Genomic DNA, 17599 nt, shown 5'->3' on the forward strand with positions numbered 1-17599 from the left:
AAGGCAGGCTTAAACCCAGGTCAGCTAGGTGATGACACCGACAGCCTACTGGGTGAGCAACCACACTCTAATGGTGGGCCCATGTGCAGAACAGTTAGATCATGGAACAGGTAAAACAAGAAAAGTAAATAACCAAAGGGGAGTTGAACCCTGGCCACTTTGTTGCAAGGCAAACAAAGACCCACTAGACTGTGACAGCTATAAAATGCCCCCTTCATGTGTTGGCCTTCAGAGGAAATGAGGACAACAAAACTAGAGGAAAAAACTAAACACCACGCAAGCATGGGAAAAGGGAGAATCAAGGAGACCATGGAAAGAATGGCAGCCCTGGGGAAAACCAAACTAAAAACTTCCCAAACAAAACCAGAAATCAGGGAAGAACTGTAATGGCTAAGGGGAGCCTTGGGACAGAGACAGATTTGAGGGGGAAAACGGTAGAGGGGAGGGTACATGTAAAAACATGGACACCCTCACAGCACAAGAGCTCAGAGACCTCAATACCAGCTAGGAGCTTTGCTCAGAACTTTGGCAAAGACCCAGCACTGAGTGACTGGGTCACTGGGCTTATATAGGCCTAGCACAGCTGTTGGGCATTAAGCCTGATTAGTGGTGTGGCTGACTCCAGGCCTCCCTCTGGTGGCCGGAGGGGGCCTCGGCCTGGCACTGACTTTTACAGAATGTTCCTCTGGTGACACCTCTGTCAAGATTGTGATATTTGCAGAGGACCTGAAAGTCATTGTCATAATTCATAATAGTTCAAGTCAGCATACAGAAGGGAGGTCCAGGGGGAGACCAACATAACGTCCATCATGAAAAGAGCACAAGTTCACCTTTTCAGTGTTTATAATTGTGTCTTAACACAACTCCATTCATTGATATGCAATATAGTATGTACCTAAGTAAAATAAGCTACAACAATGTACTTAGAATTATTTTGTTTGATGTTGCTGTAATCTTTGTGGCTTCTGTAATTTTCATATTGAGTGTACGTATTGAGCACTCTACCAAGAGCCAAAAACAAATTCCTTGTGTGTATTGCATACTTAACCAGTAAAATGGATACTGCTTCTAAGGAAGACATCTAACCAACTAAACTATCAAAAAATCTCTTTTTGAAAACCTTAAATTCCAGGTAATGAAAATTAAAGGGCTACCCAGTTCATGACCTGACTGCACCTTCAGAACTGAAAAAGAATGTCACATCTCAACACAAAGGGAAACCATATTGTGTAAGTATATCATGATTAATTGATTCTAAGAATGAAATACACAAAATTACTTTGGATTTGTTTACCAGTTGCAGAATTTACAGTGTAACACTTCAGAGGTTAAAAATATGGAAACAAATGATTGTTTTCAGATATATTATATGAACAAGGAGTGGCCTTTTGTAATTGACATAAATACACAGAAGGATTGCTCACACACCTAGGTGGGCAGGAAGGTTCAGGTTGAAAAATCAATGAATTTCTTTGGTCCAGCCATGTTACAAAGGTCTGTTTAGTCTACCTATCGACATGAGGCCCTTAATGCATACTTACAAATCCTTAACTTTAGACTGAACTAGCTGGAGATAATAATGTTAGAAAGAAAGAAATCTTTTCAATATTTAAATATTTCACTATTTTGGTCATTGAGAACTGGGGAACACTGCAGACTGAACCTTTATGTTACCACTTCCTGACGTGCTCCAGGTGGGCTAAAGAACTATTTCGATGATACAATTCCAATAGAAACAAATTTTCCATTACTTTTTGTTTTACATAAATTATTTGGCAATCAATATACTTGATTTACAACCTATCAAGAAATGTTCACCTACCAAACAAACAATATGCATTTTGCATGGCTGGGTCACAAGTATAGAACCCATAATTTTGAGCATCACTGATTGCTGTGTATTCTTGTTACAAATAGAAAAACTGGCATAGAATATGCTTTGTATCCCCTGTCATGTTGTAGAAGGTTTCGTAAATAAAGTTAAGGTAAGCTTCTTTAGACATACTCACAGATGCTAAAGAATTCAGTAGCAATCACATATTTAAATGCCATAGCACATGAGTGATAATGACTGTTGTGAAGATGAGAACATAAAATAAATCCCTCAGTTTGGTTTGCTGTCATGGAATTTGGAGGCATCAACGTGTGTGCAAATATTTGCCTTAGAATGGGTTGTATAATATTTACTCATTGACGCCCAGCCATGACATGATGCTGTCAACTGTTTTATTGGTATATTTTAACATTTATATCCAATAATTATATAATAATTCCAATTTTATTCTCTTAGTTATAAACTTCTGATTGGGGAGGGGTGGGAAGCAGTTAGGGTGGAGTGTTTAAAATAAACTCAGAACAGTAGGTATAGAACAGTGCCTTGTGGTAAGAAATAGGGTGTGGAATATGAAAAGGGCTTGGTAAAACCTGTGAGTGATTATGTACACAGCTGTGTTTGCTGATTGCCTAAACTCAAATCCCAGGTCTGTTTAGAGTTACCAGAATATCTCACTTCATTTTGTCCTTTATAATACATCTAGGTGAGCCTAGTTTTATTGGACCAGAATCGGAGCATTTTTCATGCAAGTGTCGACTGTGTTACATTTAAGAGAGTTGGAAATCTCTTAATGAAGCATATAATTTGAGATATTCTATGTCTCACTGCTGAGAAAAATGCTTTGGTTCCTATAGACTGGCAAGCTTGCAAGTTATCTCTGCTGCTTAGAATGCTAAAATATTAGTTCCCTTTGTGCTTTGCAGTTGTTAGTTATAGCCACAGTCAGCAATAAATGGTCAACATGAAAACAGCGGCACGTCCCTGCCCCTCCCCTACTCCAGCCCTGTTGGCAGTGCCCCTACTTGAAACATCTTCACAATTGCCCACCTGTGGACCCTTTTTGCTAGATACATCCCTTGAAAAAGGTCTATTTGCCCTAAAAAGCTGCGCAGCGTGCCTTCCTACACATAAGAAACAATATAAGATATATTGCCATTGGGCATATCAATATGGCAGACTCACCTTTCATTATATAGTTTACTATTGCATCAGTTGTTTACTTTTAAATTACAGATCAGTGCTCCTAACCCTAAATCTAACCCTGCCACTAGCTCTAGGCCATATAGCAGTGCTGGGGAACACAACAGCTCATGTCACATTAAGTGAATCCAGAGCTGGGGAACATTTTTTTCAGGTACCCAATATATGCTATGTAGAGTTTGGGATATTGGGAACCTGGAAACATAGGACTGTGGGAGAACAAACATGTTCACCTGGGGAACCTGGGACCCTAGGAACATACATTTTTCAGTATATGCAAATTGAGAGCCATCATTATGCAAATAGAAGCTTGACACCATTATATCCCATTGGAAGATTTTCCTTTTTTTTTTGACAAAGATGATCAACTCACACCACCAAACACTTGCGAGATAAAGTTTCAGGTAAATATCACCCTGCCTTTGTGGTAAGATAACGAACTTTGCTTAGCCACAGAACTCCCAAAGAGGCTTTCAAGTCTTTCAAAAACAGAGATCTTTTCCAACACTAATGAAGTTATTTTTCATGGGAACAGTTCAGAGTAATCTGCCTTAGACTTGTACCCCTGCATCAGAGCCAGAAACATTATTTATCTTTATGCTTTCAAACACAGTCTTATACCACTCTGCACCTGGTACAGAGAGCTTCAAATCCTATTATAATTAGATCAGAGATCACCACATGGAAATACAGTACAATGTTTGGCCTTTTCTTCACCCCAAAACATTTTATTACCTCAGCATCTATAGACTTTACAACAACAAACTTTCTGTTTTAAAGTTCTGGTACAATTGTGAGAAAATCCTGTGATTTCTTTGATAGTGTTAGCATTTGTATTTCTGCGTGAATGACTCCTGAAATGAATTTTTTTACATAATAGAATCTACCAGTACACTGGTAGACACACTGCAGAATATTCAAGATGACTAACTTGAGGTAAAATTCCCAATGTAAGGCCTAGTGTGTTATATGACTAGTAAGCCAACCTTCATATTCAGAATAAGGGATCCTTCCCAAGAGAAAAATGTTTGTGGAACATCACTGGAGGTACGGCAAATTGTGTTAAATGCATCTTGCCATCTTTGCTTCAGTCGTTCGCTCCAGGCTTGCACCTGACGCTGCAGCTCCTCTTGGGTGGTGAATGGCAGCTTGACATTGTTGACGTAAAGCAGTGTCCATGGCACTCTGCCCTACAGATCCCGCCTGATGGTGTCCATGACAAGAATAACAATGCAGAGCACTGGGAAGCTATTGGACATTCCAGCTGTGCACCTCATCCGACTGCTGGTATTCATGTAAAGCAATTTGACCCAGCTGATAAGTTATTCAGACATGCCGTGGTCATGGAGTGCATACAAAATAAGATGATGGGATATGCGATTGAAGGCCTGAAAAAATTGAAGTTGATTGAAGCTGAGAAAGGCAGTGTGTAGTGGCCAGTTTTTTTCACGGTGCTTCTCCATCAAATGGCGGGCTGAGAAGATCGTGTAGTTTGTTCCACAGCCTTTCACGAGGCCACACGGGTTGACACTGATCTGGACGATGTCACAAAAATGTTGGTCTAGGATGCATTAAAAAATGTTCATGGTGTGCGAGAGCAGGCATATTGGCCGGTAGTTGGAACATGCCGTTGACTCCCCCTTATTCTTGAAGATCGGTATGGTGATGCTTGTAGACCAGTTCGTTGGCTGGCAGCGACCATGACGTTGAAGAACACAGTCAGCCAAGCTGCCGCCTTGGTGCATAGATCCTTGAGCTTCCAAATGTCTACTTGTAAATAATATGGGCCTGGGGTCTTCTGGTTCTTCATACTAGCTGTGGTCACCTCCTCAGTTACAATCTGAGGCACTGGTCCAGAACAGGGCAGACCTTCCCGAATTGCTGGATGTGAGAATTCAATGTTTGAGATTAACAGTTTACTCTGGCATTATTACAACTGAATACTTATTTCTACTTACATTTACTCAATACCTGAGTAAATGTAAGTTCTTTATCAATTTCATTAACAGAGAAAAATGCAAAAATTCATAATCTTTGGCATTAAGGATATAACTATATAAAAACAGTAGATATTCATAATTTTTAAATATAAATGTTCAAAATGTATCACCAATAGTATCATTCATTCAGGTGCTTCCTTAGTAGAAAAAGAGGCTTTTTTTGGGAACTGCTGTTATGTATAATGAAAAAGTAGTGTTTCTTTAATCAGTAACTTGGAAGAGTTAAACTGCATTCAGTTAAGCAGGTTTCGAAATGTTGTTGATGACATAGACTGCACTCTAGGTTCATAAGTTTCAACAACTTTCAACTGTTCTGTCACTGTTGCCATTATCCAGTTGTTGTAGACGATCTGCACTGCATGAATGTCTCTTTCTCACCACTGATGCAAAATGGCCTGGCTTAGCCCATGGCTCAGCACATGACTCCAGAATATTTCATGCATGTTCACTGGCACACCCTTTTTTCCAAATTTTTTTTATTGATTATCTTGCTGAGCATGTGGTGCAAGAAACATTGAATGAATGAGTTTTCTAAACAAGCATATTGAAATTACACCAAACACCTGCTTACTTTAAGACAGAAATAAAATAAATATTGAGACTTTTTTTTTTTTAATTTGTGGTTATGGTGTGAGCTCTGGATATGGAGGGTTGCCAGACTTCTACTCTTACTGGCTTGAATGAGTGGGAACAGAATGCACCTGGATTTTGTAAGTCTAGCGAAATGAGCCTGAATTGAACTGTTTGTTGAATTTAAGCCGGTCTTTTTCTAATGAGCACAGCTTTTATAAGTCATTAAACTTGTAGAGCCCCTTGATGATAGCAACAACATCAGTTTCTAGATGCAGGTGGATCCTCAAGGGCTTGAAAAGGCTCAGTGGCTGTGCTTGGATAAGCTTCAAACCAGTCAAAATCTAGCTGAAACAATGAATAAGGGATGGAAACCTGTCTCGATCAGTAAGGAATGCTCCCACAGGTCCTATGGCCATTGCTGCTCTATAAAGTCCCAGTGTCAGCAGTTAAGAACCTTGACAGGAAGGTCAGCCAGCACCTGTTCAGGTGCCTACACCTTCTCAGTAGTCTGAGCAGTATCACCTTGTATGGCAAGAAAACGTTGACATGGAAGCTTGACTAAGGAATTCATGTTATCCAAGCAAGAGAAGTACTCCAATACAGAGTCCAATGACCCCAAGGTATCACAGGCTGGCTTTGATGTTCTGACAAGAAGAAAGTGGTGAGCTAGAAATGCAGTTGAACCCCAGATGTGGCACAATCCTGTAATCAGGCCAGTGGCCACAGGGCAAGCCGGAAGCTTTCCAGACACCCGCAAGGCCATAGGGAAGGACAGCAGCTGATCCAGAAGAAGGTGGGAACAGCAAGGGACTGGAAGCTAAGGAGAAACCTGGAAAAGCATCTTAAATTCCCTGAGGCCATCTTCATGACCACACTGAGGCCAGACAAAAAGAACATTGTAGTCAAAGAACATTGTGCTCATTAGTAAGAGAAGAGTACTGCCCATAAATCTGACGTTCTGTACATTTAATGTGAAGTGGTCACAAATAAACAAGAAGTCATGTACACTAAATATTTGGTTTCTACCCCAAATCTTTGAACCTTTGATGTAGGAATGAATCTAATTAATATATAATCTCTTATTTGATTTATTTTGGTGTGGCATTAAATATATGTGATAAGTACCAAACCTAAGTGCACGTGTGACTTTGATATGAGTCAAAAACAAACAAATGGGCAGTTTAAATGGCACCAAATACTTCTAATTAAAATTCATACTTAGGTTTTTCATGGAATAGGTCTTTCATTTGGTACTTAATAGAATGCATAATACAGTAAGTTCATATTTTAATAAGTACATAAATATGGCTTTCATAAAATACAGAACTTCATCACGAGTGATATGAGATTAAGTGTGTGCTTTTAGGTGCAATTCATGTAATTAAAATAACTTTATCCTCTCCCAGAAATACTGTGAGGTTGGCACACATGACACCCCCCGACTCCCCACCACCACCCCCCACACACACATACACAAAATCCCTTACAGAAGACATTAATTTTGTAGCCTTTTAAGAAAACCCATAACTATTTGTAGGTATGCTCATATTGATAGAAAAGTGTTGTTACTTGAGACACCCCTCTGAATGGGTATATATTAGAACAATGGCCAGTTACTGATATGATGCATACTTTGTGTATGACGGAGCAAAAAGGATACCTAGGGTTTTATTCATTTTGAATGACTAGCTTTTAATTTCTTTGTGTAAATTTGATGTTAGAGATAAGTATAACAAAAGGGAATGCCAAGAAGAGTGTGAAGTCATGAGACACAATTGGCAATTAATCTTTTAACAGGTACACGCCTGCACAGGCATGTGTATGCACAGAATGAGTCAAATTAAGATAAATGAAACTAATAAACTCCCATAAAAATACCACAGGAACCTTTTAAAATATGTGAATACTTCAATTAGTGGAGGACTATATGATATGCTAATAAATTCCAACAGAAATAAAGCCAGCATAGATTTTGATGATGTTAGTGATGTCCAAATTATTTTCTGAAATCTTGAAACAGTGATTAATTCCAAGGAAAAGTAAAAGGCTATACTGTATTTAAAAAAAAAGAAAAAAGAAAAAAGATTAACCTTGTACGTCTTCGGCAGTGCACAACACTGAAATTGTGAGTTCATAAGGAATAAAGTACATTAAAATCAGGGAGCCCTTGACATGTTGGTAAAGAGCCAAGTTCTGCCCCTCCTTGGCCTTCACACAATAGCAGGTGGTATAAAAGCTAAAGCTCAGGTAAGTGAACTATCTTAAACACCTGTGGGCCATCACTGAACCCACAGGACCATCATGGGGAAATATAGAGAGATACCGACATGGATGCTCAGATGGATGGTACTTACCATTGGATTAAGCACCATTCAGACAGGTAGAATAATGCGTTTGCCTATTTGGTACTCTATACCACTTGTTCATTGTCAGCAATCTTACAAATCAGCACTACTTCTATGAATTTAAAGTTCTACAGTGTGGCTGAATTGTTTCACCAATGCAGAGCCCCTGGAAAAACACATGTCCTGTTTTTCCAGTTCTCCTTCTATTGTGAAATATGATTAATGAATAAAAGTCCTTGAAAGGCATTAGGGGTCTGAGTACATTATTTGTGTAAATACATGAGAATCACTGTTCTGCTCTTTGCTCCAACAGCAGACGGACAAGTCAACATCATTCCACCTGTGTCCAAGATATCCATGATAGCAGGTGGGTCACACATCCACTGAAAGATAATCACCTTATAAGCTCTACTGAGAGGTCCCTGGGTCTTAACTGTACCAAGGTTCCTGTAAGACTATATGACAAATGAGTCAGTGTACTTAAAAAGAGATTGATAGAGCATGGATAGAGAATAATGGAATGCATGTAACAGGATTATTAAATGAATGCATGAAGGAACAAATGAATGTATTTCATTACAGAAAGGTTATCCAAGGTATACAGTATCCTTCAGAGTTTATTGTGTAACACATCCTGTATAGTGATTACATGCTCCTTTCTTTAGATAAATGAGTTGTATTTAATAGGATTTGTGCTACAGATTCAAAATGTCCCAATTTATACTTAAATACATGAGTAAATATGGATAAAATTAACCAGCTCTCATGGCTGGTTACAAATTCCAAATTAATTAAAATACAAATGAAATCAAATTAGTCCTACTGAAATCATGTAATGGAAAACATTGCTGGCAAAACCTTCCTATTTCTCACAATGCTTACTTATTTATTGGTCGGTGATATATTTATGGCCAGGAATTTGCTACAGTTTTCGTCCTGATTGGAGTAAAGTAGACTATATTCTGTATTATCTCTGGTTTCACAGGTGTGAAGCCTGCTCACAATGAAAGGGTCTGCAGCACATGGGGTAACTACCACTTCAAAACATTTGATGGGGACATCTTCCAGCTGCCATCGACCTGCAACTACATCTTGACCTCACAGTGTGGTGCCACTTATGAAGACTTTAACATTCAGATGAGGCGGCAAGTGGTGAATGACCAGCCCACAATCAGCAGGATCACCATGAAGCTGGATGGCACAACACTGGAGATTACCAAGAGCTCCATCATTGTGGATGGCCATGAGTGAGTAGTGCTTTTAAAGTCCAAAGTGTCCATCAAGTGTTTTAAGGGTCCTAGGTGGGCCTCAAAGTGCTTCCTTTTGTAGTTGGAAATGGTTGTGAGTGAATGTGCATTTTCCACAGGGTGAATCTGCCATTCGGACACTTTGGAGTGTTCATTGAGAAAAATCCCTCTTACATCAAAGTCACAGCCAAGCTGGGGCTTGTGGCACTGTGGAATGGGGATGATGCTCTCATGGTGAGTGGAAAATCCAGTTGTTTGTGATAATTAACTACTACACAACAGGAGGAGCATTTCCCAGAAAAGTGTCCCAGTGGGACTTTATGTGTGTTTTTGCAGTGAATACTGTTACTATTTTTGATCTATTGTATTGAGGAGGGGTCTTTTGATTTTTGAAAGTGTTTAGATTTTTCAGTGGAATATTCATTGGCCTTTTAAAAGTAAGTTCCATTAATGCACAGTTTCCTGAATCACATTATCAAAATAAATTAAATAAAAAAGACTGTAATACACAGGTGAATTTCAAGAGAAAACAATGTTGTAAAGGATATCAATTTGTGGTGCATATCAGACTTCAAATTGTGTAGGTATAAAGTTGAGTTTGAATAATGAATAAAAGGTTTCTAGTCAAAGAAATGCTGACTCATATAGGCTACAACTGACTCTCAGAGGAATTGATGTCTTAGTAGTTTCACTTCAAACAAAAGGAGGAAAGAAAGCAGTAGTAATAACAATGACTTATTCATATCTTTGACCATGGCATTTAGCACTAAAGCTTTCAGTAAGTGCTTATGAGGTCATAATAAACAGAGATCCCTAGTATCTATTTTTGACCATATTCACAAAATTGTTGTTCCTGCCTTAGATAATGGGTGAGCCCAAAATGATTAATCACCTGCTGACTAGTGTACATAAATTAGTTTGTAGTCTATTGTGGCTTGGCATGCAGTTAGAATGTTTCCACAGAGGATGACAATGGTATCTCCAATGAGCTTTGTGCTTACACAATTACTTGACTAGAGCATGCACAATGCTGGCAAAATGCTATTATGCAAATAATATCATCACTATATTGCTATTGAGTTTCCTTGCAGTATTGTAACACACTGGAATATACAAGGTATATATCTATTTCCTATGAAATGTACAACTTACAAATTCTTACATTTTCTGAAATACATATCTATCATAGTTTTGAACAGAAATATAATTTATAAAAAGAATAATATTGTCCTTCATCAAACTAAAAGATGTATTTCTTGATATTTCTGATGCTTTCTATAGATTACTGATTGGGTGGTACACCCAATCAAGCAAACTTTAAAAAGAAAACTTGAGATTCTTAGGTTCTAAATGTGGAATAACCATTGGTTCTCTATACCTTTTGCCATAAATGTAAAATTCTGTGTTCATTCATTTCTCCAGGTGGAATTGGACAACAAATACAAAAATCAGACCTGTGGACTATGTGGTGACTTTAATGGAGTGCAACTCTACAATGAGTTCATCAAAAATGGTTGGTTTTCTGGATCAGAACAAGAATTTAGGCTCCAGGTTGACATTCATTGTGAAATGTTCCAAAGTCAATATAGTGTTAGTGTTTTTATACTTCATGTCAATAATTGATTTCATTTATATTGTGTCCTATGAAAAAAAGAATTAGATACTGAAAGTTTATAAAATACTTCAAATATTAATGTTGTGTGTAGGTTAACATTAGGGTTAAAGCCTAACAAAACTCTAGCTATGCAGTATACAATACATTAGGATGATTTGGATTTTGCAGTTGTAAACCCAAACTGCTGCTTATCAATTCAAAGTTCTAGAACATGCAGATATTACAAGGCTCTGCTCTGACATTACAAGTTAATATACTAATACAATGCTACATGTAATTAACTTTAGATGGTAGTGTTGAAAGTGTTATCACCTTTACAGATGGTTGTGAGAACAATGACAATAACCATTTGATGTTTTCTCTTGAACCATCAAGGCGTTGAGATCTCTCCATCTGAGTATGGATACTTTGCAAAGATGGATCATCCAACTGAGAGTTGTACTGCATTAGCCCCTACATCAGAAGAGGAGATTAGTACAAATTGCACAAAACTGGTACAATCTCTGTTAGTTTTGTTTCATATTTTATATAAAAACCCTTTTCATTGCATTACAAAAGTTATGGATGTAGTGTTCAGTAATTTGCATTCCTGTCTTCTGCTGTCTGTAGACCTCAGTGTGTGAGCAACTACTCTCAGGGCCAGCCTTCAGTAGCTGCAAAAACCTTGTGGCCCTTGATTTCTTCATCAAGGCATGTGAATCAGACATGTGCCAATGCAGCAGTAATTCCAGCATTTTCTGCTTGTGCAGCACCATCTCAGAGTTCTCTCGCCAGTGTGTACATGCTGGAGGGAAACCTAGCCAATGGAGGACAGAACAGTTCTGCTGTAAGTCTTACCAAATGTTTAGACTAAAGTGTGGTTTCAACTCATTTAAGAATCATACAGCATCACAGCTGATGATGTTAGTTCAACATTTTGTTTAATTCCCAAAACAGTGCTGATCTGTTTTTCTAAAGCATTGCCATTTCAAATGCTGTTCTGTTCTACAAGTTGCATCGTGTGCTTTTCCTGTGCATTCCCATTGTTTTCAATACCTCGTACATTTTTGTGACGGTAATCCTTGCTATTAATCAACTGACAACACTTGTTTTACAGCCAAAACATGTCCTCAGCAAAACATGGTGCACCAGGAGTGTGGGAACCCCTGCATTGATACATGTTCAAATCCTGATAGAGGTCAGGTTTGTGAGGACCACTGTATCGATGGATGCTTCTGCCCTGCAGGTACTATCAGCTTCAAAAATAGCATTATAGTACAACATTCTTATAACTTGGAAAAGTGTGTTATTTTTTAATGCCAGCATTCGTAATATCACACTACTCTGTGGCATTACTTTTATATTTTCTTCCTTATAAGACCACTTTCTGTTATAACCTCTTCATTGGTTATTGATATGACTGTGGGTTTGTTACATTTAGATTCAGCAGTAGTTTTGAGTTTTCCTTTGTTTCATTAAATCCTTGATTTGAAACTCACTCTTGCTTCCTCTTTTTTACACACGTTCTCCACCCATGACATAAATATTTCCCTTTATTTCATTAATCCTTCAGTGTATGTAATACCAGCACTGTCTGAAAGGTCTCACTAGCTCATGTAATAAAATTGCTATGAATTACTTGTTTTAGTTTGATTAGTAGTTGAATGCAAACAGTCCTATATTTAACTTCAAATGGATTTAATACATATAATACCTTAAATATTGCGTTGCATCCCAGATTATGTGTTTGATGACCTCACTGGTAAAGGCTGCATTGATAAGACACAATGCTCCTGCACCCACAAAGGAAAAATCTATCATCCTGGTCAGACCTTCACTGGCAACTGTAAGGAATGGTCAGTAAGAAACTTCTCCCTGCCATATATATATATATATATATTCTTTAAAGGTCTTTATGTGACCTTTTAGTTTACGCATTTTTTTTTTCTTTGTAGCACATGTACCTCTAATAGGTGGACCTGCAAAGAGACAGACTGCCCTGGGATATGTTCCGTGGAGGGAGGCTCTCACATTATTACATTTGATGGAAAGACATACAATTTCCATGGTGACTGTACATACATCTTCACCAAGGTCAGTGTAACAGTGCCATATTTTTGGATGGTGTCAATAATATTGGTGGTATTGCGCTTAGAAAACTGGCAGCTCTTCTATTAGTGGACTGAGGGTGTTTGTAATTTAGTTTAAGGGTTGTTTAATTCTGCATTGATCCAAAACCTTTGGAATGATAGATGATCATTACAGCTTATTGCTACTTGAGATATTCCCTAACCAAACATATTGATCTTGGTTAGATTCCAAAATGAGCTTTATTTTCATACATCATTCCAAAAATTGCTCCAGAGCTTTCTGCACAGTCCCATGTCTGTGGGACTATGCATAACAAACGTCTTGTTATTATCACATCTGATATGGGCACATTGACACACATTTAGATTTTCTTTACCATGGGTCAATGGCCATATACTTTACTTTCTTAATAGGGCTCATGTCCTCCCTCCATCTCAGTGACCACTTTGCATTCCAGATACTATTTTCAGTTTCTTTGACCATTTTACTTCTGTCAGTCTTTTTGTGTCAAGGTCTCATTCATTAGCTTTTCCACCTCCTTTACAACTCATTTGTGAATCTGTTGGCAAAGGCATCACCTCCAACACGCATCCTAGATAAAAAGAAATTTTAGCTGTCTATGCTTTATTTATTCAATAGTAATTCAAGTAATAACATGCTTGCTTTAATCAATAAAATGAAATGTATTATGCCCCTAATGACAGAATCAGATGTTCATGCTTATATTTTAGCCTGTCACATGTATTATTTACCGATAATAAATGTGACATATATTAAAATGTAAAATTATTTTTTTTCTCAAAATAAATAGAAAACAATTGTACTACAAATATATTTTAAACCATAGTGCTGATAACCTTCTTGTTTTCTTTAATGTTGACAGAGTTGACAAGCATAGACATCAAACCTTTCGTGATCCTCTTCCTTTCAGTTCCAGCGCTGATTTCTTTTCAGTGAATGTGTGTACCTGATCGCTTGATTTATTAAAGGAAACACTAACTTGAATTTAATACTCCACCCAGTCTGCATTCTTGTCCTCAGCATTTTTCTGGTTCTTAAAAAGGTTCTTAAATACCTTTTCCTTTCTTAATTGTGTACTTTTATTTTCCCACATTCCATTACATTTTCTGGACTATAATAGAACAGATAATTCTGAATTCTACACATATTCTATACAAGTATATTTGTGCCAACTTTTAGAAGCTGTCCTTACTCTGTTTTGGTTTCAGCTTTTATCAATTCTTATCAATTCCATAGCATCAATGTTACACACTTCTACTCAGTATCAAATTTCTCTTGTCATCAGGTCTTTTTTTAAAGTCTGTGAGATTTCATTGATGCCCATTTTCTTTCTTTAAGCTTTTTAAAAAATATATTATTGAAATATTTATAGGAACTCTATAAAACTCCATGATACCACAAGGCTTCTGTTCTGCCACTTGCAATAAGTGCAATCTCTGTTTCATTCGTGAGATCACATCCTTTCTTTCAAGAGACAACTAAAAATGCATATAAATTTGCTGAAATATTTCGGTAGATGCGTTGGCATATCAATTATGCTTCCTGACAGAAAATGATCTATATATAGTGTTGTATATTTTCCTTGCTATTGTTTCAAAGCCTTCTGCTGTTGGAGTGCCAAATACCAGTCTGCCAACTGAAACACATTGTGAAGTTGTGACTTTTGATCTTTGATTGCTCATTGTTCGGTAGTTTGTGTTTGCATGTATATCCACTAAAAAGCACTTTAACGAATTTAATTTGAAGGTATAGTCTAAATGTCCTGCAAAATGTATAGCCTTTTCCTTTATATTAGTTCAGAATTGCCATTATTTGTTTTTCCCTAGCAAACCAATGGTACAGAGTTCACAGTTGTAGGAGACCTGGTGAAATGTGGTCTGACTGATACAGAGACTTGTCTGAAGGGAATTACCCTGGCTCTGTCTTCAGGCATCACGGTAAATACTTTCTATATATTAAAAAAAATCAAGGACTATTTATATAACCTCATGGGGGTTTCATGGGGAATATGTTAGAGTAATAAAAAATATTGAGGAAGCTGGTCAAAGCCATTGGCTTCTTGTGGTACATTACCTGCTCAATTTTGCTTTGAGATTAAAACATTCATTCTAAACAGAAAATACACTTCAGATGATTTCATGCGCATACACACACACATGTGCATGCAAGTGCATTTGTGCACCTGTGAGCACACACACTATTAACCACTACATAATTTTCTCTAAAAAAACTTTATTTTAAGGATCTTTTAAGGTTATCATAATTTGAAAAAGACATATCACTTTACAGGTGTTCAACATCCTGCCTGATGGAAAGGTTTTTGTCAACAGAATCTTTTCTCAGCTGCCAATTTCTACAGGTGGGTAATTATAATAGTAAAATTATTTCTGAAAGCTTGATACATATAAATGCAAAGGAAATGTGCACAGCTATCATATATGTAATCCAAAGAAAACCAACAAGTGATTCATTTTTGGAGGTGGGAGGGGTAGTTGGTATAAATGAATTAGGGGGTGGATATTGTTGTAATTTTGAAAATTGATGAATAAGTATGAAAAAATGGTTCATATTTCATAGTATTTCATGATAAAACTGTCCATATTGATCATATATTTATCCTCTTTACAAAACCTTTGCAGCGGGTGTGAATATTTTCAGACCGACCACTTTTTACATCATTGTCCAGACATCCTTTGGACTTCAGATAGAGATCCAGCTTATACCTGTTATGCAGGTTTATATAACCTTAGATGTTACTCACAAGCAAAATGTACTTGGTAGGTTAAAGGCCCACTATTCATACATTATTTCATCTAACTCTTGTATGTTATTAAGTATTACATATTATAAATAAGTGAAGACATTAAATAACAAAGTACTATTTTTATGCTGTAGTACTTTGAATAATTACAGTATTATTACTTATACTGAATATTGTCAACTCGTCTTTCACTATTCCTAGGCCTTTGTGGAAACTTTAACAACATCCAAAGTGACGATTTCACAACGATGTCTGGATCCCGTGAGGGTACTGGTGTAGGTTTTGCCAACAGCTGGAGGACCAGAGCTAACTGCCGGGAAGTGAAGAACACCTTTGAAAACCCCTGCAGTCTGAGCTTGGAGAATGGTACATCTCAATTTTTGTCTCATTTTCATGCAGTTTCTTCAGTGTTCATTAACACTGTTGCAGCATATTCTCCTGCTACAGTAAACATCTTTAATCTCTTTGCTTCTACCTTTGTTTATAGAGAAATATGCTCAGCACTGGTGCTCGCTGCTATCAGACCCTAATGGTGTGTTTGCGCCTTGCCACAGTGAGATCAGTCCAGATATCTATCAAAAGGTATACCACAGTGGATAGTTGGTTCACTATATTTCATGTGTATATAAATATTTCCTGTGGATGTTTAGGAGGTAGGCTTAGGAAATAAGATTAAGACCTAACCATGTTCATTTTTTGCTTGTTTTAACTGAGCAGAATTGCATGTATGACACATGTAATTGTGAGAAGAGTGAGAGCTGTATGTGTGCAGCACTTTCTGCATATGCCCATGCTTGTGCTTCTAAAGGTATAATTCTCAATGGCTGGAGGAATGCAGCATGCAGTAAGTAATTATTTGCTAAATGTTATCACTCACAAACATTTGTAAATTGTGTGCTTAGTATAAATAACATTGCTCACTCCTGCCAGTATAGCTAGTATGGATATGCACAAAATGTGTTGCTACTAATACAGGGCAATTATTGTTCACAGGGAAATATGCCAATTGCCCCAGCACCATGGTCTACTCCTATGATGTTCAAAACAGTACCCAGTCCTGCCGCTGCCATAATGACCCAGACTTCACTTGTGCAATCACTTTTGAGCCTGTGGATGGGTGCATCTGTACTCAGGGAACATATCTTGATGAGGAGGGGAAATGTGTTCCAACAGCTAAATGTTCCTGCTACTACAAAGGATCAGTGATTCCTCCTGGGGAGGTCATCACTAAGGATGGGACCATGTGGTAGGGCTTCTTTACAGTGTCTGCAAACTGCATCTTTACATATCTTGATGCAGATTAGAACCTGATGGCTGATTTACCTTAAAAATTAATGAATTTGTTTCAGCACCTGCAAGAATGGCATTCTCAGCTGCATCGGACATTCCACTGATGTCCCATGTGAGTGCTCCCACAATTTAACATCCATTAATTAAATTAAATTTAGCTTTCTTCAGAATTTCTGCTTTTTGAAAAGCTTTCCTTCCATCACATCCTTTTTCTATCCGTGTATGTAAAAACAAAATTGGGATTAAAATCTGTAAAATTAAAAATGTTATTATAGATAAATACGTAACACACAATATACAGCCTACATTGTAAATATAAATCTACAATATGCAGGACCAGAAAAGACAAAAAGATTGGTAAGGTTGGTACAACTGAGGGGTAATTCAAACGGTGTATGTTGTGTGAGTTGTGTGAGTCTGCTGAGGTCAAAAGAGGAAAAATGTCATATGTCTAAATAATACAGAGATATAGTTTGCTGTGTACAGCAGAGGTACTATGAAGTATGTAACCTAGAGGAATGGGAAAATAATGGAGGTCACAGCCCACTGAGTGCATCAGCTGCTTTACAGCTAGAGGGTAGAAACTCTTCCTGGCATTAGCCAAAATACTTTGGTACTGAATGCCAGATGGCTACAAACTGAT

At 37.5% G+C, this 17599-nt stretch overlaps 1 protein-coding gene across 1 annotated transcript in view; it reads left to right on the top strand.

Annotated features, from left to right (window-relative positions):
• LOC113586057 (mucin-5B) overlaps positions 1 to 17599 on the top strand; it is a 36360-nt gene that overhangs the window by 7746 nt on the left and 11015 nt on the right. Inside the window, exons 3-20 of the mRNA XM_081711688.1 lie at positions 1133 to 1229; positions 8266 to 8319; positions 8938 to 9199; positions 9319 to 9433; positions 10622 to 10712; positions 11190 to 11308; positions 11424 to 11640; positions 11911 to 12039; positions 12532 to 12649; positions 12749 to 12887; positions 14732 to 14842; positions 15195 to 15264; positions 15545 to 15682; positions 15868 to 16032; positions 16154 to 16248; positions 16384 to 16510; positions 16660 to 16912; positions 17016 to 17068. Of these exons, the coding sequence (XP_081567814.1) occupies positions 8310 to 8319; positions 8938 to 9199; positions 9319 to 9433; positions 10622 to 10712; positions 11190 to 11308; positions 11424 to 11640; positions 11911 to 12039; positions 12532 to 12649; positions 12749 to 12887; positions 14732 to 14842; positions 15195 to 15264; positions 15545 to 15682; positions 15868 to 16032; positions 16154 to 16248; positions 16384 to 16510; positions 16660 to 16912; positions 17016 to 17068 (2212 nt within the window). The 5' untranslated portion in view covers positions 1133 to 1229; positions 8266 to 8309. The remainder of the gene's footprint in view (positions 1 to 1132; positions 1230 to 8265; positions 8320 to 8937; positions 9200 to 9318; positions 9434 to 10621; positions 10713 to 11189; positions 11309 to 11423; positions 11641 to 11910; positions 12040 to 12531; positions 12650 to 12748; positions 12888 to 14731; positions 14843 to 15194; positions 15265 to 15544; positions 15683 to 15867; positions 16033 to 16153; positions 16249 to 16383; positions 16511 to 16659; positions 16913 to 17015; positions 17069 to 17599) is intronic.

Source organism: Electrophorus electricus, chromosome 3, assembly GCF_041902795.1.
Source record: "Electrophorus electricus isolate QZ-2024a chromosome 3, ASM4190279v1, whole genome shotgun sequence".
Lineage (NCBI taxonomy): Eukaryota > Metazoa > Chordata > Actinopteri > Gymnotiformes > Gymnotidae > Electrophorus > Electrophorus electricus.